The sequence below is a fragment of the Canis lupus genome, chromosome 34 (assembly GCF_003254725.2).
Source record: "Canis lupus dingo isolate Sandy chromosome 34, ASM325472v2, whole genome shotgun sequence".
Taxonomy (NCBI): domain Eukaryota; kingdom Metazoa; phylum Chordata; class Mammalia; order Carnivora; family Canidae; genus Canis; species Canis lupus.
The window spans coordinates 36,902,598-36,924,291 of NC_064276.1; the positions used below are offsets into that span (position 1 = coordinate 36,902,598).

Here is a 21,694-nt window from a genome sequence, read left to right on the forward strand (position 1 = left end):
AGTGGTTGAGCCTCTGCCTTTGGCTCAGATCGTGATTCCAAGGTCCTGGGATCGAGTCCCACGTCGGGCTCCCTGCATGGAGCCTGCTTCTCCCTCTGCCTGTGTCTCTGCCTCTCTCTCTCTGTGTCTCTCATGAATAAATAAGTAAAATCTTCAAAAAAATAAATAAATATGGGGAAAACAGAAAACAAACACATAATCAAATAGCGAGAATTGCAGAAGGAGAAGTGAGATGGCAAATAGCAGCAATAAACAGCAACCAAAGGGGGCTGAAGAAAGCCTGGTGACTGGAGGCGCTGGGTCTAGTTTGGGCAGACAGTCTCTCCAGACGGTGGGGCCCTCAATCTCTGCCTTTCAAACAAGACACAGGATGTCACCAGACTTTCTAATGACCAAGATGCTGGTTTTATTATTTTATTTTATTTTATTTTATTTTATTTTATTTTATTTTATTTATTATTTATTTATTTATTCATTTATTTATTTATTCATTTATTTATTTTAAGATGCTGGTTTTAAAGTGACAGGGCTACACAGCTTACGTATGCCTAGAAATTATATTTACGTCTCCAGTCTCTGAGATTTGGGGACTCTGGTACTGATAGCAATATCTTCTAGATGTTTGCATACAGGATCTACTGGGAAATAGGAGATGTTATGACACGGGGGATTAAAAAAAAAAAGACGACAGTCACAAGAGAAACAATATTAAAACACACGCAGCACATCTTTAATGCTCCAAAGGAGAATTGTGGGAAATGTTAGTGGGTCTCTCCAATGAAATACAGCCATACACCAGAGATGTTGTTGGGGAAGGTGAAGGAAACTATAATTGAGTAGAAAAATACAACTTACACACACGTATGTGACCATTTAGAACCAATATGAGCAATTCTCTTTGCAAAACATTTTTAAATATTCCTATAACATTGATAGAAACTAAACGTAATAAACTCAAGTGTGAAATTGTTAGATTTGCTTGTAATGTCAGGGTCATTTTGAAAATTGCCTCCAGTGATATTGGTACTTCCGTGTCTGAACTATTTCAAATCCAAAGTCTTTATTTACACTAGGATCATCCCTTTCTAATAGGTGTATTGACAGTCCCAAAATAGCCTCAGGGCCAGCCTCACTTTTACACAGACTCTAGCCAGTCCAAGGCGGGTTGTCCCAATATGTGCAGCACATACTGTCTCCAGACTTGAAATGCATGTCACCAAGGAGGCCACTGAACTACCCGTAGGTGACTGAGAGACGCTGGAGGACGCCAGGGGGCAGGGCTGTGGGTAGGGATCTGAGATACAGAGAGAGAGCTGGGAACCAGGAAAAGAGACGAGAAGAAGTGGAAGAGGCACATTCCCAGATGGAGCCACTTTATTTCTAAACTTGAGTTGAAACAGATACAGACTTTCCTACCTCCACCTTGGATTTTCGTCTTATAAAATAGATTTGCTACCAAAATCCTTCATAAAATCTGCCTTCCTCTTGGCAGTAGGGAAATAAGCAAAGAGTCAAAGGTTAAAAGGTCATGCATAAAATATCATAGCCACCAAGATAATTATACAATAGTCTTAAATTCTTCACAAACCAATGATAAAACATTAAGACTAATTTACACTCCACTATAGTTGCAGCACGTTAAGATATTTTCTTCATATATTTATGTTCATGTTTCACAAACAATAATATTACAAAAAGACTATCAACTTTTTTCATAAAATAGGAAAACAACAAAGCCATCATACTATGAAATCAACCTGCAGGGCACACACTTTTTAATATGAGAACAAAAAATAAAAGGAAGCTAATTCACCCCGAACTAAAGTATCTTCACCACAAACTCTGTAGGCTTCCCAAAGGAGTTCTCAGCACTCAGATTCAGGGTTGGTTTAACCACTCTTGGACCTGCTGGTTTGTGTGTATCCTGATTCCAACTGTTACTATTCCAGGGAGAATTTCAAGAAAGAACTTCAAGCAAGGTCTGAAGTCGGATCCAGAGCACGTTATTAGACAATTTATTCATACACGTAAGAGCTTTAATGAAAGGCAAGTGTTTCATTAGAAACAGTGGTGGCCCCTTTCTCTTTCACTCCCTTTTCATCCAAGAGAATCCTTTAAAGATCGAGATTCATGTACTGTCTGTGATTACTATAGCATTTGGGATCTTAAATCTGGGGGGCAATATACCATTTTAAGAAACTCTGTGCATGTATATTTTCTTTGCTTTCTAGAGGTAGATAACCTCAAACTAAGGCCTGAACACTGGTCCCTTCAAATGGTGTAAAAATTCCCACTAGGATTAAATGAGGAGAGTAGCCGTCAAAGAGGAAGAACTAAAATCTCGGGTTCTTTTTTTTTTTTTTAGGAAAAAAAAATCTTTGATGATGTTTGTGTCTATGTACATGGAAAAATGACCCACAAACCACACCCCCCAAAACAAAAAGGCAAAACGCTGTAGAAGAAGCCAATACAGTTTGCCAGTCTGACAAAATGGTTGGAATTTACAGTTGGAAGACACTAGATTAAGCAATTCAAATGGCTGATTTTAGAGGAAAGGGAAAAGCAGCCCAAGAGAGGGTAAATCACTTGTTTCCAACATTAGCACGTTGATCCGCATGATTATTTGTTATACACACACAGGCACACACACAGACACACATCGTTGCATTTACTGCTCTTTTGTACGTACAATTCTACTGGCTTGTGCAATAAATGAAAAATACAGGTGCATGTTTTCTTTTATTTCACTGCAGAGGTGGCGAGTGCCAATCTTTCAAGTGAGTGAAAAGGTTCCCCTTCTCTCCACCGACTATCCTGACCTGGCCGTCCTGCTGCCCTCTCAAGTCCCCGCAAAGGGCAGGGTGGGGGCAGTAGTAAGAGTGGCAGGAAGGAGGGCAGAGGCACTCAAACCGGAATTAGAGTTCCTTGCTTTGCCAAAGATGTTCCCACTGGCAGTGAAGGCTTTACATGAAGTCAAGCTTGGGCTTCTAACCAGGCTGGAAGGAGATAAAAAGAGGTGACGGCACCGGGCGCCCACGTAGGCTTCACCCAGGGGACTACGAGCTAGCGTTGTTCTGACCACACAGGGCAGAAATGAGCAGTGTGGGTCCTACCTAAGTTATTGAACTATAAACTCAGACAACTTTGCTAGGTATAGCCACAGTTTCTAATTATTCTAATTTGTGACGGCGTAGAAACATCAAAATAGTTAAGCCTGACGTGTAGTAACATGAATAGCTACTTCACCTCTTTCCGTAACATTACACGTGGATATAATTCTAAGGTAGTTTTTTAAAAAATAGCATTATTTTTAATGTTCGTTATAGACGTTATTCTGAAAAATCTTAAGTCTAGCTGCATATATTAACATTAAATAACTTAAAAAAATAAACCATACATTATATATACCAAAATAGCCCCATTTTAAAGCCATGTAAGTGGAAAAATTGAGTTTTCAAGAATAAACTAGACCCTCTTAAGGTATCTTTCATCATTTCAATATTAAACGTATCTTCTTTTCTGACTATGCGAAATATATTACACACTGCTCTTGGTAACTTATGTCAGAAGTGCTCATTAAGAAAATAAATAGGTTGGTTCATTTGTCTGTTTTTACTTGTTCTGTGATGGAAAATCTATCCTAAATCTACATAAATTTGCTCCCAGAAGATCTCCCCCACGGAGACAATATAACCAAAAAGAACTTAACAACGTACAGATATCCAGGACATGCGACTTTATATTTTCTAATAATAGTGGTAGAGAGTAACTTTCAAGTATTATTATAATCCAACTGGAGCTGGAGACAGCTATCCCATAAAATTAACGCTCTACGGGAAGAAAGTCATTTGAGAAACTCGTCCCTTCTAGAACGCCTTTGCCAAAATTCCCATAGGAAACAAAACCATCTATCCATAAAGAACAGAGGGCACTTGGTACCCAGCACTGACCTTCACGTGCACACAAGGAACACTGCTCTGAATTTAAAATAAACCCTAGCAAGTGGAAGAAGAGCCCACATTTGCTTTACTCACTAAAGGTCACTGTGTCACCCACAGCTGGAAGAATTTCTTCTAGAAAGAATTTCTGGATGAAGACAGAACCCAAAGCTATTTGGGCTCCTGGTCCGGCTTTCTGCAGCCATGAGTGTTGGTAGTAGTTTGGCTAAAACTACAAGAGCAGAGAGCCTGGCCCACTTTGAGAACCAGATTCAGACATTTTGCACTCACGTTAGTCAAACGCAATTTCGAAAATTAAATTCATGTAAAGTATGTGAAGAACAGAGATCCCGTGACTCACAAGTAACAAGGAGAAATCAGTCAACTAAAAAGTGCATCTCTTTCCAAAGCAGGTGCAGGAGGTCAAGAGGGGCTCAAGCATTCTAGAAATTTCACCCTTTCACAGGTTTTGATCCAGCCACTTGATGTAACTATTCCTAGTCCGGATTCCCACGTCGAAGTTGGTGGGCCAGCTGGTGAAGATCATGCACCCGTGGAAGCCATCCTCGAAGTGATCCAGGGTCACCTCCACGCCTGCACTCTCCAGACGCTTGGCATACATGATCCCATCGTCTCTCAGGACGTCGTGCTCACACGTCAGGATGTAGGTCTTTGGGAGGTGCTGCAGGACTTTCTGGTCTGCGATGAGCGGGGCTGAGCGGGCATCCAGCAGCTGAGGGATCTCCCGCACGATCCTGGCGTTGCCGGTGGTCTGCACGACGGGCTTGTAGTCCTTCGTGAGGGATGGAGGCAAGAGGGACGTCCAGTTCAGACGGGCCCTGAGGGCAACAGCCTCTTCCACGTCAAGTGAAGTGTGGTTGTTAACCACCATTGCCTGGACAAAGTCATAGTTGCCTTTGAAGTAGTCCACCCAGTACTTCACCATGACGTAACGGGGCAGGATTGGGGTGTTCACATTTTGCTGATAAGAGGGTGTGTTAAAGTCTAAAGCTTGAAGGACTGGATAGATCAAAGCTTGCACTTTGAGCTTGTCTTTGAGGTTGGCATCCTGAGTAAACTGGACAAGAGGAAGCAAACACAAGATCTCTTTTCGCTTGGCTCCTTTTACAGAAAACCACACCTGGCAAAGTAGCTGAATGCATCACTTTGACACAGTCAAAGGGGTAGACGTACCAAGTTTCCACCAGCACTGGTATTAAGTAATGTGGTCTAAAAAATAAAACTTCCCCACCGCCCACCACCACCCTCTGCCCTCACCTCCTTGATCAAGCTGCTGGCTATTTACTAAGCAAGGTATGATGTGTGAGCGAACACTGCAAACGCATGTGATTTCTTAGGTCCTGAAACCCCCATCCGCACTTCACTTGTATCTATTCTTGGGCATTAGCACACCTTGCTGGGTTCTATGGATGCATGATGCGTGAGCCTTATTCTGTTCAGTGTTCTCCGCAAGGCCCACCAAGGCGATGGCTTCCTGGGGAGAAACAAACTGGTCTGATCCTTCCAGAGGGGAAGGGTAGGAAGAGCTAACCGAACAGGACGATGGGACTCCCAAGTGTCGGGGTGGGACCTCAGGATTTCTCCTCTGATGGGTCAGAGAGACAGAATGTGAGTGGCGCCACAACATGCCCTCCAGTCTCCTTAATGAGAACGTGCCCCAGAGTTGAGGTTGAAACGGGAACGTGGATGTGCCCTCTAACTGAGCAGATCTCAACCCCACCGCCCCCCTCCCGTGCCTCCGTAAAATGTGAACACGCTGCCTCACTTAGTAGTTCTAGTGGCTAAAATGATACGTATTTCCGGGTAACATCTGAAAGCAGCTAACTAGGTCGCTGTGTCTGTAGGCAACTCAACAACCATCAAGGTCACTCGAGCCATACAATTCCGCTTCAGGTCGGAGTTTAGAACTCGCATCCCCGGGGAAGAGGTAACTACCCGGTCAAAGCAGAAGGGAATGATCAGGGAACAGTACTATTAGCACGTGCCAAGAACGGCAGATACATCATTTCACTAGGTCCTGGCAACAGCCCTGAAGTCAGATGGCATTATCCTCATCCTCCTGAGGCGTAGACACCTTAAGGCGTCCGCCCAAAGCGCTGTAGCTCTCAAAGCAGGGGGACTGGATTCCATCCCGCTAGGTCAAATTTTAAAGCCCACGATGCTCTCCGTACTACAGCGGGTCTCTCTTCTCCCCACATCTGGATACATGCACAACACACCTGCCAAGGCCAAAGTTCTTTACATACAGCAAAGGGGAAGAAACTGAGGTGCACCACCGATAAAAAGGTTGGATCTATTTGAGACGCCCAGAAGAAATTTGGAGCTGAGGGGACAGAGAAGCTCTTCTAAACCTATTCCATCCATCAGAAGAAGAAAATGTACTTATCTTTGAATTTACACAGCTGCCCAGAACCCTGGGTGCTCTTAGAGCTAGGTAGTTTTCAAAGAGTTTAGCCAGGTAAGCTCAGATGAATTTGTATTATAACATTCGAAGTTATAATTTTTAATTTAATTTTAATTTAAATTTTTTTTCCTTTTCTATTAAAGAGTAAAAAAAAAAAACCTTTGGGAAACACTTAGCTTTTTCAATTTGACTCAAGCTCTAAGGAAACAATTTGAGCAAAAACAAAAAAACAAAAAAACAACAAAAAAAACAAATTGCAAGTCCGCCATGGAAAAGGAGCCAGGGATACTTGATTTCTATGCATATCCCTGAGGAGCAAGACAGCCCTATAAAATGTTAGCCCTTCTTTCGTATTAACTGTAACCAGAGCCTTTCCAAGGACTGAGAGGTGACCCCTCTTCCTACTTCAGAAAAATCGGAGAACTCTGCAAGGGCAGGCCTCTGGATGATTTGGCCCCGACCCACCAGCCCACCTGCTAGGCCTTTGCCATACTTAGTGGGGAATGTGTTTTGTTGGTCAGCAGGACCCCAGCAAGCGCCTCAGGGCAATCTGTTACCTGCTGGCCCAGGGCAGCGGCCAAATTCCCACCAGCGCTGTCACCAGAGATGCCGATCCGGCCTGGGTCAACCGAATACTTGTGTAAGACTTCCGGCTGCAGAAAATACTTCGTGGCGCGTACGACATCGTGGATCTGTGCGGGAAAATAAACCTTTGGGACGAGCCTGTACCTGCGAAGACAAAAGTTGTATTCATTTAAGGACCTCACCAAGTCTTTAAGGGCCATTTAAAGCTTAAGGGGAAACTGATTCTTTTTTTTTTTTTAATTTTTTTTTTTATTTATGATAGTCACACAGAGAGAGAGAGAGAGAGAGAGAGAGAGAGAGAGAGAGGCAGAGACACAGGCAGACGGAGAAGCAGGCTCCATGCACCGGGAGCCCGACGTGGGATTCGATCCCGGGTCTCCAGGATCGCGCCCTGGGCCAAAGGCAGGCGCCAAACTGCTGAGCCACCCAGGGATCCCGAAACTGATTCTTTTGACACAGAAATAAACAAATAAGGAATTAAAATAGATATAAAGGGGCGTCTGGTTGGCTCAGTTGGTAGAGCATAGACTCTTGATCTCAGGGTTGTGAGTTCAAGCCCCACATTGGCCATAAAGTGTACTCTAAAAAATAATGATAACAAAATAAATACAAAAATTATGATAATGATAAAAAATAAATACAAAATGATAAAAATGATTAAAAAATAAATACAAAAATGAACCATTCATTTTCTTGCAAATCAGATGTGATGATTTTGTATTACCAATAATCCTCCCCCTCCCGACATTTTTTTTTTTAAATTATGAGCCACCAAACAAAACAAACACCTAGACCACCACCAATGGAAAAGCAAAACATCAAAGTTTTAAAGGTGGGTGTTGATCATTAAGATACAGGTAGAACCACAATAGATTTTGGAATTTTATTTTGAGAAGTCAGTGTTCAATTCACAACACCGATGGGTTAGAAGGTGACCTGGCAACATTAACCACTTCATTGGTCTCATTTTTAATGACTCCATGTGGTATCCTTCATGATTTACTTGAGAAATACAGCAAAATTATGCTTCGACAAAGAGGGCATGCCAGCCTGACATTAAACCCAGCCAATGAATTCACTCCCTGGGAGGCTGGAACCGAAAGGCTAGTTATCAACCTGCAAAAAAGGAAGCCAAGTCTGCCAGACGGCCCAGGATAGGCCTTTGGGGGCACTTCTGAGGCTTCTTCTATCCCCCTGCTTGGTCATTATCAGGGTCCTTCTGGGGATCCTACTCTGTACACTTTGTAGGATTCCTGTCCCACCCATAATATCATCTTACAAGTCCATATTTGATGGTAGCCTGGGCCTGGAGGGTCTTCTCAATCTCCTCCTTCTTTCTTTATTAATTCTCACTTCAAGCCTTACTCAATGGTTTGGCCTTCTCCAAGTAGACATCCTTGACTAAAACTCCACTTGTTTCCAGGGCTGAGCTGGGTACCACTCCTTGATACTCCTACGTGCTGGGGTATATTACTGGTCTTTTCGCCTCCTCTTAAAACAATGTCTTTATGTATTTCCTCTAAACAGCATGACCTCTGATATCAGGACTGTGTTTTCTTTGTCACGGTGTTCCCAGCATCCATCAATGGATCAATAAGCATCCACCCAGTAAACCCTTTGTGACATACCTTCCTTTTGCAGACAAAAGAAATTGAGGCACCTAAAAGCTACTTCATTTGTTAAATAAGTCAAACACAGATAAAAACAAAGGGAGATGGAAACTGATTACTTAATTAAAATCTAATAATAGGGATCCCTGGGTGGCACAGCGGTTTGGCGCCTGCCTTTGGCCCAGGGCGCGATCCTGGAGACCCGGCATCAAATCCCACATCGGGCTCCCGGTGCATGGAGCCTGCTTCTCCCTCTGCCTGTGTCTCTGCCTCTCTCTCTCTCTCTCTGTGTGACTATCATAAATGAATAATAAAAAATAAAATAAAATAAAATCTAATGATAATATTAAGAACTCAGGTCTTTTAATTTCCATTTTATAATGAACATATTTATTCTCAGAAACCAATTTTCCCCCGTCTAAAATACAGCTAGCATGACTGTCTTAACACTCAGGGCAGATACAATCAAATGGACAAATATTTGTGACCTACTCAGAAGTAGTGAACATTGATGTGGTGACTCAAGAATTGCATTTTGGAAATTCTAAATGTGATTCAAAAAAAAAAAAAAGATTCCCTTAGTAAATTGGCTTATAACAGACAAAATAATTTTTTTCATTTCGTTTTTTATTTTTCCGTCGGTGGATCAATATATCACCCAAAATGGTTTTTTTTCCTCCCTTGAATTTCATTATGTCCCAAAGCAGCTGCTAAACTAGGGTTGGTTAAGGAGCGAGAGGAGTAGGAGTACGCCGTTTTGTCCACTAGATGGCGCCGTCTCTCACAATTCCAATTACCCCCAGTTTTAGGACAAGATCTCAATTTTTGAACTTTCAGTTTCACCAAACTGAAGCTGATTTTTTAAATTTTTTTTAAGAGAAGAGGAGAGAGAGGAGGGAGGGGCCGACAGAGAGAGAGAGAGAGAGAGAGAGAGAGAGAATCTTAAGCAGGCTCCTCACCCAGTGTGGAGCCCTAGGCCAGGCTCCTCTAGCTTACGACCTGAGCCAAAATCTGGAGGCCTGGGCTCAACCCACTGAGCCACCGAGCACCCCTTACCACGCTGCATTCTTAATTCTTTCAATGAAATAAAGACAAATGCACTTTGTGACCCACGTAGTGAGAATAAAGGCTATTTTGTCTCAGCAACATGCCACACTGCATGATAAACTGTTCCCCTGGGACACAGGTAGGAACTGAATCTTTGGATATTGTTTCCCAAAAGGCCTTAGTGACTTGGAATCAAGAGAAATTTGTAATCTTAAAAAAACAAAAACAAAAACAAACAAAAAAACCTTGCGACTGCCTCAGTCGTATCCGTTGATTAACAGTCGGCTCAGATAACAAAGTAAACATCCTTAAAAGAAAAAACAAACAGGTCATAATAGAGCCTTCCCGGTGCCACTAAAGATCTGCCTTCTAATCGCTCCTATCTTAGTTCAAGCTGGACACTTTCTCTAGTTTGATTCCGTAAGAAGACACTATTTTCACAGATTGGAAAATACAGTGAAACTATACATTTCTGAGGGCGCCTCGTGTAAGGCAAGGCTTCCAAGGCACTTGACATCGACCGGAGAAGTAGAGCAAAAGGGCTCTCTTTTTGAAGACACAGAAAATTCAGAGGCCGGAGACAATTTAGGAGTGCTAACAGCCAAGGAAAGAGAGAATAAATGCATTTATCCGATGCGCTTGTTTAAGGCTCTGTCCCTGCAAAGTACGAAAAGACGATTCTGGGTTTTTTAGGTTTCACGGTGATAGTTCTTGAGTTAAAGCACCTGATGAAATTTGTGGCAAATAGGGTCTCAGTTTGCCCGACGTAGTGCCAGGGCTAGATGACTCTGCAGAGCTGGCTCCTGCCTGTGACCACGCGGGCCTCCCTCTAGCAAAAGGGGGTTGTGAACCCAGGAGTGATGCTTAATCGAGGTAATAAATGTGTACACCTTGTGAAAATTAGCTTACTTCTGGGGTGCCTGGGTGGCTCAGTGGGTTACGTGTCTGTTTTTGCTATCAGGTCATGATCCTGAGGTCCTCCATGGAGCCCCCTGTGGGGTTCCCTGCTAATCAGGGAGCCTGCTTCTCCCTCTCTCTCTGCCCCTCATGCCCTCTCTCCCTCCCTCTCTCTCTAATAAATAAATAAAATTGTAAAAAAAAAAAAATCATCTTATTCCTGCTAGGCGAGGCACCCTGCCAAGCACCCTGCAGGTGTGTTTCACTCAAATCGAGGGCGAACCTGTGGGTGCAAGAACGAGCACACAAAGCTCAAGGGGGATCGTGACTTGTCTACACAGCAGCTGGTGTGTGGCACAGCTGTGGGGGGAACTCGCCACTGACTTCAAAAGCCACGTGTAACCCCCGCCCTAGAAACCATCCTCAACTCTTCGAAACCTACAGCCTACATGTCAACGCGCATGTGTGTTTCCCCATCACCTCACCAAAGCGGTCCGTCCTCACACCCGCAGATTTCTGGATCCCAGGACGGCTCTCCTGGCTGCGATGGCTTTGCAGGCCCCTCATTCAAACCACCTGCCGCAGTGCCTGCACGTGGCGCACCGTTAATAACGGGCTTTCCTTCCTTCCAGGCCAAATTTTAGTGACTGATTCTGTACCTTTTACATATAAAATATGTCATATAGCAGTCTTCTGTGGTGAGACAAGTAATAAGCCAGATGGCTTTAAAAAACATAAAAAGGGGATCGATTCCCGGGGGCCTCAGTGGTTTGGCCCCCGCCTTCAGGCCCAGGGCGTGATCCTGGGGTCCCGGGATCAGGTCCCATGATGGGCTCCCTGCATGGAGCCTGCTTCTCCCTCTCCCTGTGTCTCTGTCTCTCTCCTCTCTCTGTGTGTCTCATGAATAAATAAATAACATCCTTAAAAAAATTTTTAAATTTAAAAAATAAAAAACATAAAAAAAGAAATCGTTCCTGGCCCACCTACTCCCCGGGCGCATCTCTAGGAACTGCGCTTCCTGCAGTCTAGGCACAGCTCAGAGCCCCAGGATGATCTTGGGAGCTTTACGAAAACACTGAGGTTTGAGCCCCTCTACAAAATATTCCAACGTATTCGAGAGCCTCACGTGTCTGTATTTGAAGGTGAATTCCCCCAATAATTCTAACGCACAGCCAAGATTCAGAAACCTCACTCTGAGTCCAGTCATACTGTCGCTGCTCCCTGGGTGCATGTCCCTGTCCCCAGTCCCAGTGCTCTGCTGTCTTCTATCCTCTGTGCCTTCCCTCCAGCACCTCGTCATCGGATGTTCCTATCCTGGAAGTCTCATCTCAAATGCCACTTCTTCCATGGAACCTTCTGGAGGCCAGCCAAATGTCACTCCCCTGCCCTGGAGCCCACCAAGTCTCTTCGACAGTGGGTCACGTGGAGGACACCTCTATTTCCTTTAGTAGTAGATGGAAAGTCATGAATCTGTACTGAAGACTTTGGTGTACACCTACCCCGTTCCTCTGACCCGTGAGCTTATTACCTACTTTATTAACGGGGACCAGGGAGATGGAGCGACGCTCACAGAGACGAACAGATCGCTCCCGAAGTGGGTAGGGGACGCCGCGCACAAGCCCGGCGTTGAGTGAGTCGCTCCAAACCCATGGAAGTGGAAGCGCTGAGTGGCACTCGCGTTCTAAGAGCGTGATGATGCATGTTCCCCCTCAAAATAGCCCAGTGCAAGCTTCTGCTGATGACAAGGACACTGAATTCTCGTCATGTGGTGCCAGCTGGGGGAAAGGTACGGGAGGTACGCTGGGATGAAATTATACTCCTTTAGGTTCAGCAGGATCTCTCTCCCTCTCTTTTTCTTGGCCTTTTTCTTCCTCCCTTTTCACCATCTCCCAAGAAGAGTTCAATAGATTCACCTTGAGCATATAAAAGGTTAGCAGGCCCCTCAGTCTTACAGAACCCATCTCCTCAGGAGGGGCCATCTGGAACAAACCAGTAACTGCATCTCCGCTGTGCTCTCTCTTTCAGGGAGACAACTCCAGGGGAAGAATCTCTATTTCTTTGCCAGGCAGATGCTTTCCCCCCCCCCCGCCAATTAAAATTATAATAAAATTGCACAACAGTGGAAGCATAAAGACTAAGGTTAAGAAACAGTCTTCTAAAAAGAAAAAAACAAAAAGAAAAGAAAAGAAAAAAAAAAAAAGAAAAGAAAAGAACTGAAGAGAAAAGAAAAGAGAAAGAAAAGGCCTTCCTTCCTGCTCCGGCTCCTGCTCTCTACATCGGCCCCTGTGATAGTTTGACAATAGTCGTTCAACAAAGGAGAGCTGAGATCGGGGAAGGCTCGGCCCATCGGGTAAGAATGACTCCTGGGTGGCTCAGTGGTTTACCGCCTGCCTTCGGCCCAGGGCATGATCCTGGAGACCCAGGATCGAGTCCCACGTCGGGCTCCCTGCATGGAGCCTGCTTCTCCTTCTGCCTGTCTCTGCCTCCCCCCCTCTATTTCATGAATAAATAAATAAAATCTCTCTTAAAAAAAAAAAAAAGAAAGAAAAACAACAACTGACGTTGCTCAGGATGCTTTGCCAAAATCCTAGGAGTGACTGAGCCTAAGACCGACCGACCGACTGACCGTGAGATCCACTGTGATCCATTTAAACGAAGTGATTCTCCGAAGCCCTGTTGACAACTGAAGACTTAGAGACTTTTCTGAGCACACAGCAGGGATCTCCCCGGGCTCCAGACCTGGATCTAAACTGCCTCCTCCGACTCAGATGCAGACCTACAACCTCAAGGGTTACAGAAAGACCCAGAGCACTCCCAGGTGGCTATGGAAGCCCGAGCAGGCTTGGGGTCTCCTCCTCCCGGCCTCCTTTCTTCGTGTGGCTTCAGGAGCGAAACACAGCTTCCTAGAGTTCAGGGGTGGGTGGAGCTCGGCTTCACATCCCACCGTGGTCTGCTCTGCGGCTGCAGCACAATAGCTCCGATGGCTTCCTCACGTCTCCCCAGCCACGCACACCTCCACCCTGCTCCCCCGAAATCCTCAAAGACCTCAACCACAAGAGAGAAACCAGCGGATTTTTCATGTTACTAGAAAACACAGCTGGGAAGACATTAGTTGACTATGTCTAAAAAGGAGCGACTCGTGAGTCAATGATAGGGAAGAAAACAAAACGAGCTACTTCTTAAAAGAAGCACAACACGATCCTTCTCTAGTTTTAAATGATTGGTGATGCTGGTCTTCACGTCTGCTAAGGTTGGCCTGGACTGAGCGCCAAGGAAAGTTTTCAGCAAATCGTTCCTTTCTTGGAGGAGAACGGTCAGCAATCTGGGCTGCCCACCTGCCAGGGCTGCCCAGGTGGGAGTGACGCATGAAGATGTCTCAGCTCAAGACCCAGAAGAAGAGCAGGAAACGGAGCAGAGAGAAGGTCCCAGCTCGGTCTCCATCGCTCGGTGCTTTCCTGAGTATCTCGTTCGTACAACTGAGCTGTGTGTCGTACGGGGCCGCCCGAAAGGACTCATTCTGTCAGCTTGCACTCATCTAATTTTATGGATTAAAAACACTTGGACTCCTCGACCAACTCATTTTGTCTGGCCAGATTCTGCTCATTCTCAGGAGTTTAACGCAAGCAGCACTTTCTTTAAGGTACGGATTTTCTCACCCTACAAACGAGGTAAGATCTTGCCTATTTTCTGCCTCCATGCTACTTACCCTTCTACTCCACAGCACTTAACACCATGTAATGTTACTTGCTCATCATTTATTTTCTCATCTAGATTGCAAACTCCATGAGGGCGGGAATTATGTTTGTTTTACACGGTTATGTCGGCGGAGTGCAATGCAATGTAACTGGCACGTGTTAGGAATTCAATGAATGTTGATGGAATAAGGGAAAGGGGAAAGACATGAGCAGTGAGAAGAAATATGTTCCCAAGTTGACCTCCGAATACACTTTCCAAGAGAAACATGATCACATGATGTTGGCTCTGCCTCAACTAGAGCATAGGTTACGTGACCTCTGGCCTGCCTGGGCTCTAACCACCTTAGCTCTTGATCTCGGCCCAGAAGAGTGCCGTGAATTCCAAACTGGGGTTGATGACTACATGTGCGAGTTGGGCCTTTCGGTTCCGGGGGCCAGAGCCCTAATCCTCCAGACCTGTCTAGTGCTTTACAGTATCAGTTGTATCCCAATGGTCCAAACTGATTCTCATGACCATTATCTGCAGTCATTAACCCAACTCAAAGTGTATTTACTTCCTTCATCTAACTGCATACGTCTTCTAAGTCTTGGACTGGCTGATAGGAACCAGAGGAAGGAAGACAGGGTTTCTCTTCCCAGCAGCTCGCATTCGAGACACACAGGAAGGATTCCTCGGTCCAAGTTTGCACATGACATTGAATGACTTGCCTGAGGTCATGCAGTCGTGAGGAATGGTACTTGTCTACTGCTGTGATGCCTCCCAGTGATAAACTTGTGGATACTATGCCACACAGAGGGGGCACAATGGAAAGTGAAGATGGAAGCAGTCCTTTCCATATCTAAAAGAAATCTTAAAAACATCCTATCCATCCTTGTATGTTTTGTGGTAAGCTTAGACTAAAAGAACACCTATTTCACTTGGGATAGATGCCAACAGGTGGAGACGGGTGCGAAGGAGGAATTTAGACTTGTTGCCAACTGCCTACAGGATGCCCTGGGTGGGGAGGCCTGTTGGAGAATCCTCCCAGTGCCAAGAAAAGCAAGCACAGTTTCCCTCCAGTCCTTAGGCCTTTGAGGAAACCACTGCAAGGTCCCTGAGGCAGGTTCCTCAGGTCTGAGCTGTAGGGCTTGGCTCCAGAATGGGACTCAGCTACTTAAGCGGACCCTCCTTTCCTCTGGCCAGCTGCCCAGGCTAGATGCAATCCTTCACCGGAAGGTCCCTGCGTTTCAAAAGTGCGCTGCGAGCCCTTCATGGTCTGGGAGGCCTGTGGAGAGGCCAGGGCCAGCCAGGAGCTGTCCAGAGCTGCCTGGGAGGCAAATCTGCTCAAGAGGCAGCCACAGCACTGCTGTGTGACTCTAGGCCTTATGTTCAAGAGTCACCACCACCCAAATGACTTGGGAGACCAGCCCTTCCAAGAGACTGCAAAAGAGGAATCTCTTAGGTCTCAGATCTGAAGCAGGGGCTTCAGAAAGTGGTTGATGTTATCATGACCCTATCGCTCGGCATAATCAGCGTCCTTCAATACTGGCTGGACACTGGGTCAAAAAAAAGTATGGGGCCTCAGGGCATGGGCTTAATGCCTCACTCCATTTATAAAACTAGCTAGCTCTGGGGCCTCGCTTCCTTTCCTAAGAGAAAAATACCAAAATATTTATCTTGAATGATTTATTAGAGAATTAAGACAGACTCCTATTCATTCGTTCCACAAATATTGATTGAATGTTCACTCTCTGCCTGGGATGTTTCCAGGCGCCAACGATAAACAATGAACAACCCAGGCCAAAATCCCCAAAATCTCCGTCTTTGTGGAACTTGCGTTGTGTGTGTCAACCCTGTACAATAAATACATAGTAAGCCGAATATATGGTCTCTCTAAGGTTGATGATAGTTTTGGAGAAAAACGAAACAGAGGAAAAGTAAGTTGCAATTTTAGATAGTGGTATCAAGAAAGGCCTTGCTGCAAGCAGGATATTTGAACAATGATTTAAAGGAGGAGAGACAATGCATGTAATAGCACCCACACGAACCCTGCCGCGGAACAGGCACCAGGGCTTTTATATTATTGCCATCACCACAAGTGTTATTATAATTTTTATTCATATTCTTATTAATACTATTAGTAATAATGATGACAATAACTGCATCCATTGAGATTTGTTGAAGGCATTCTATTTATCAGGTCTAAGTTATAGAACGGGGCTCCCAGGGGAGTGACTTTTCCAACTCTAGACCGGTTTTTAAAATTTAAAAGTCAGGAAACATGGGGATCCCTGGGTGGTGCAGCGGTTTGGCGCCTGCCTTTGGCCCAGGGCGTGATCCCAGAGACCCAGGATCGAGTCCCACATCTGGCTCCTGGCGTGGGGCCTGCTTCTCCCTCTGCCTGTGTCTCTCTCTCTCTCTCTCTCTCTGTGTGTCTCTATGAATAAATAAATAAAATCTTTTAAAAACTAAAAAAAATAAAAATAAAAGTCAGGAAACAAAATTATTTGCTATAGATAACTGACTGCATATTTTTCTCAGTCTCCATTAATTCCTTTTCCAAAAGTTTTCAAAACTAAAATAAAAAATAATTCAAGGGCACAGATGGGTGGCTCAGATGGTTAAACATCTGCCTTCAGCTCAGGTCATGATCCTGGGGGTCCTGGGATCCAGCCCCCGTGTCAGGCTCCCTGCTCAGCGTAGAGTCTGCTTCTCCCTCTGCCCCGCCCCCCTGCTCCTGTTCTCTCTCTCTCAAATAAATAAATAAAATCTTTTAAAAAATTAGAGATAAGTCAAGGTGTTGTAAAGTGAGTTGAAGAAATTCCAAGTGACGTCAGAAATCATTTTGTGTGACCTTGGGCCAATCCCTTCATCTTTCTGGATCTGTACTTTGCACTGTATTTTACTGCTTGTAAAATAAGTAGATGATGATCTAAGATCCCTTCCTAAAACTCATTTTTTCCATGACTAGTATTTTTCTTTGAGAGAGAGAAAAAAAGAGAAAGAGAGAGAGAGAAGTGCAGGGAGGCAGGATGCAGAGGGACAGGACAAGAGATCTTGAGCAGGCTCCACCCATTGAACATTTAACCCATTGAGCCACTGGGCGCCCCTCTGTGACCGGGATTAATTACTTACTCAATGGAGACAATGACAGCATTCAGTTCCTCAGCCATTGCTGTACACAGTTCATCATAATACCTGATTTCTAAAAGAGACAAGGGGACAATCAGTATTAAACAAGTCACTTAATACTGTCCATTCTCAAATTCTGCCCACTGGGGACTGCTTTTAGGCTTGGATTTAAATTATCAATAATAAAAATAACAAAAACCAAATATGAACATATGTCTCCTTAATAGAGTTTAATTTAAAATTAAGTCTGGCTTCTGAGCAAATGTAGTTAGTATCAAATAACAGGAAATCCGTATTAGATTACCCTTCAATGTGTTTTTAACTAACTAGACATTTATTTCATAATAGACTGTATGAAATGCACCAAATTAATTTTGACTTTGTAGCTCTTCGAACATATGCCTTTCCAAAAATCACAGCAAATAAAGTTTCCTCCTTAGAACCACAAAATTTTTGTTTATCCCTTTCCTTGCTGCAATCCAATTGAATTCTTCCAATGTGAAGAACAGCACATTCTGTTTAAACCAACTGTAAAAAACTAGAATTTTAGGAAGCCTTAGCATTTCTCAGAAAGAGGATCCAAAGGTTTGCAGCGACAGAAACAATTTTAATAACTGCATAACCATCTGCATAGCGTCTCCAGCCCGAGGAGCTCTTCCTCCTGCAGGAGTGATGAGTCAAAATTATGTAGAAAATGCCAGGGGGACTCGTAATCCATGCCATTCTGGGCGCTGACACTTCCTGGCCTCCAGTGGAATGTCACACTTGCCAAGTGTCCAGTAGTAGTGACGCAGTCACTTCTGTTATTCGCTGTTGTGTTCTCAACCCCTAGCACACACTGGGATAGCCATGGGTATAGGTTTATACGTAACTGTTCGAGTTTTTATATTGGAAATCCTGCACCCCAGGAAACCCCTCAGTCCTGGACCAACCTGCATACCCCGTAAGCATCTGTTGAAAGCATGAACAAACCCATGAGTTAAAGGATAAAAAATGACTATTAAATGGGATTAATAGAAAAAGTTACACTTTTCTGGCCTTTGCCACATTAAATTAAAAACATGTTATCTAAGAACACAAACAACAGATGCCTGCGGTGGCTCAGTCGGTCGAGCTTCTCTTGATTTCAGCCGAGGTCTTGATCTCAGGGTCGTTGAGTTCAAGCCCTACATCAGGCTCCACGCTGGGTGTGGAGCCTGCATTTACAACAAAACAAAATAAAACCCAGAAACTAGAACAAATTGTCATTGCCTTTAAACCTAGGGGATGCCAGGGCATCTGGCTGGCTCAGTTGAAAGAGCATGGGATTCTTGATCTCAGGGTCATGAGTTCGAGCCCCACATGGAGTGTAGAGATTACTTAAATAAATGAAACTTAAAAAAAGCAAAGAAACGTAGGAGATGCCAATAGCTTTGGGCTGAACAGGAGGAAGTAGCTCCACGATCACTACAGGCGGAGAGAAGGCCCTTACTCCGCCTTGGTGTGCTTTCTGCTAGGCTACTCCGCCCGGCTGCCTGCCACTCTGAATGTGTTCTGCTCCCGAACCGAACAGAGTCCTCAAAAGCCAAAGGGAATATTCTCGAATGTTACAATACTGTTGCCTTTTAGGGGTGGTGTGTCTTTTATATTTTTTTCATCTTCCGTTTCATAAGCAGACGAAATGTGGATGAGTTACCACGTATACTCAGAAATACTTGTCCTTCTTCATAAAATAAATAAATAAATAAATGTCTTCAAAGCACAAAGTTGGCAAAAGAGCTGCAGCTGCTTTCCTCGTGGCCTGGCCCGGTGAGAGTGTGACTGGCTTCGGCCCAGAAAGCGGTCATCAGCGCTGTCGCATGAGCTAGCCTACGATTTAGGCCCCGGGAGAGATTTCCCGAAGAGTCTGCCTAGGTTAACGAGCAAGACACCAACGAGCAAAACCTTGATGGGGGTGAGGGTGTCCCCCGCCACCCCCAGCAGCACCCTTTCGGGCGGAGAAGGGGCCCCCACTGACAGGTGGCTGGGGTAGCGGGAAGCCCAAGCATCCCCACGCGACCCGCCACCCTCGCCCCTGCCACCTGGCCCGCGGGTGACCGGGACATACTTGCACTGGCCAGGGCCCAGCCGCCTCCGTGGACGTACACGATGCTGCGCTTCAGAGGCTCTTCTGGCTTTGGGGGGCCTTCAAACACTCGGACCTCCACGCCGTCGAAGGCAGTATCGGTCACCTTCACCCGCGCCGACGAGTGTGCGCTTTTCTTGCCAAAAGAAACGATGATAAAGTTCAGGGCGAGCAGATGATGGCTCAGGCCCAGGGAGTGTATGAGGTTGCTCTGCAGGGCGGGGGACAACACGGAGGAGAACATGAGCATGAGCCAGCCTGCTCACCACCAGGCCACACTCCCCCCAAGCACTACGAGCAACTGCCGCCACCCGTCGGCGCCCACCGGCCCCCTTGACACCTAACAAATAGGTTTTTTTTTTTTTTTTTACTTTTTGCCCTCAGTGTTTGCAGCAAAGTAATTTCATACATGAGACTTTGTTTTCTGGGCCAGCGCTGCGAGGGAAGCTGGACGGGTATCCTCAGTCTCACTTTACCAAGACAGTCACCTACGTGACCACGTAGCTGGGTAAGTGGTGGTTTGGGGACTAAAAACTACGAATTGTAAATTTTAGGATTTGGTCCTTGGTTCCCCTTCTCCGTCAGGACCAGCACAGTTTCAATAACGTACTAGGAATGGAGAAAGAATACTTCACTAAATGCAAATAAAAGGCAAGGAAGTTTCACATTTACTCTAAGATTGATTGATTACTTGATTGATTTTTAAAGATTTTACTAATTTATTCATGAGAGACACAGAGAGAGAGGCAGGGACACAGGCCGAGGGAGAAGTAGGCTCCCTGCGGGGGGGGGGGGGGGGGGGGGCCATGTGGGACTCGATCCTTGACCTGGGATCACGCCCTGGGCCCAAGGCAGATGCTCAACCGCTGAGCCACCCAGGCGTCCCTTACTGTAAGTATTTTTAAAGTGTTTTACTGCATATATATTGTGTCTGTTGTTTTGAGAGTGAAGAAAGAAACAGTGTGCAAAAGGCAAAGAACAGAGGTAACTCAGGCCCCAGCACTGAGGAGCAGAGCAGCTCGGACATTACCAGGAGCTTCTCAGAAGGAATATATGGCCTGCCATCACTTCCCCTTTGAACCTGAGGGCACTGAGCTCTGCATCCAGCGTTTGCAGGAAATCATCTGGGTGGAGAAGGAGCAAAGTAACAAGAGACCCACGTCACCCACCCAGCAAACCCCTGCAGAGTGTATATCTCCCCTCTTTCCACATCTCATACAAGGTCTTCCTATTGAGTACACTTACAAATATAAAACTGACCTCCCTGCACGACGTAATGGCCATGTTTCAGAGCCAGAGAATTGGAAGCTATCTGGCAGCTACTAACTAGTCTAACTAGAGAGGCCTGCAAGTATCAGAGAGTGACTGGAAACTTTCCTGGCACAGGTGCATGAAGCTAGATACCGTATCTCTCAGCGGCTCTCAGACCTAGGGGAGAGGAACAGCTAGAGAGTAACAGTGCCCTTCTAGAAAATATGAAACAGGACAAAGATGAAATATTTAATGCCACCATTACATCAAGGAAACAATATTACTAGTAGCGGGAATCAGGATTATAAGAAGTCTGTGAGGCACGTTTATATGGCTTCCCAGCTTGTACATGGGGCACACTGGTTTGCCTTGGGGAGGAGGGCACAGATGGGGTCTAGTACAGATCCCCTCACCCTGGGGAGCCAGGCTCCTGAGAGCCCTTTACCCCAAGTCCCATATAAAATATTATTGTAGGGCAGCCCGGGTGGCTCAGCGGTTTAGCGCCGCCTTCAGCCCAGGGTGTGATCCTGGAGACCCGGGATCGAGTCCCACGTCAGGCTTGCTGCATGGAGCCTGCTTCTCCCTCTGCCTGTGTCTCTGTGTCTCTGCCTCTCTCTCTGCCTCTCATGAATAAATAAATAAAATCTTTAAAAAAAAAATAAAATAAAATAAAATATTATTGTATACACATCCCGGCCGTGAAAAGAGTCGGAAAGCCCTGCATTATAAAACCCCTGGCCAGCGTTCATGAAACACAAGAACAAGAGGCAATTAATCTAACCTTGAAGAGCTATTCCAGTCACTTCGTTAATATTTGTCTGTTGGCAGGACGCCTGGGTGGCTCAGCAGCTGATTGCCTGCCTTTGGCCCAGGGCGTGACCCCGGGGTCCCAGGATCGAGTCCCACATCGTGCTCCCTGCGTGGAGCCTGCTTCTCCCTCTGCCTGGGTCTCTGCCCCTCTCTGTGTGTGTCTCACAAGAATAAATAAATACATAATCTTTTAAAAAATATATTTGTCTGTTGGCAATAT

The 21,694-nt window shown here is 45.3% G+C and overlaps 1 protein-coding gene across 1 annotated transcript in view; it reads right to left on the reverse strand.

Moving 5' to 3' along the window:
• Positions 1-708: 708 nt before the first annotated feature.
• Positions 709-21,694, reverse strand: part of NCEH1 (neutral cholesterol ester hydrolase 1) — a 60,219-nt gene continuing 39,233 nt past the window's right edge. Inside the window, exons 2-5 of the mRNA XM_035710313.2 lie at positions 19,396-19,624; positions 17,313-17,382; positions 6,921-7,092; positions 709-5,016 (exon numbers count right to left, since the gene is read on the reverse strand). Of these exons, the coding sequence (XP_035566206.1) occupies positions 4,399-5,016; positions 6,921-7,092; positions 17,313-17,382; positions 19,396-19,624 (1,089 nt within the window). The 3' untranslated portion in view covers positions 709-4,398. The remainder of the gene's footprint in view (positions 5,017-6,920; positions 7,093-17,312; positions 17,383-19,395; positions 19,625-21,694) is intronic.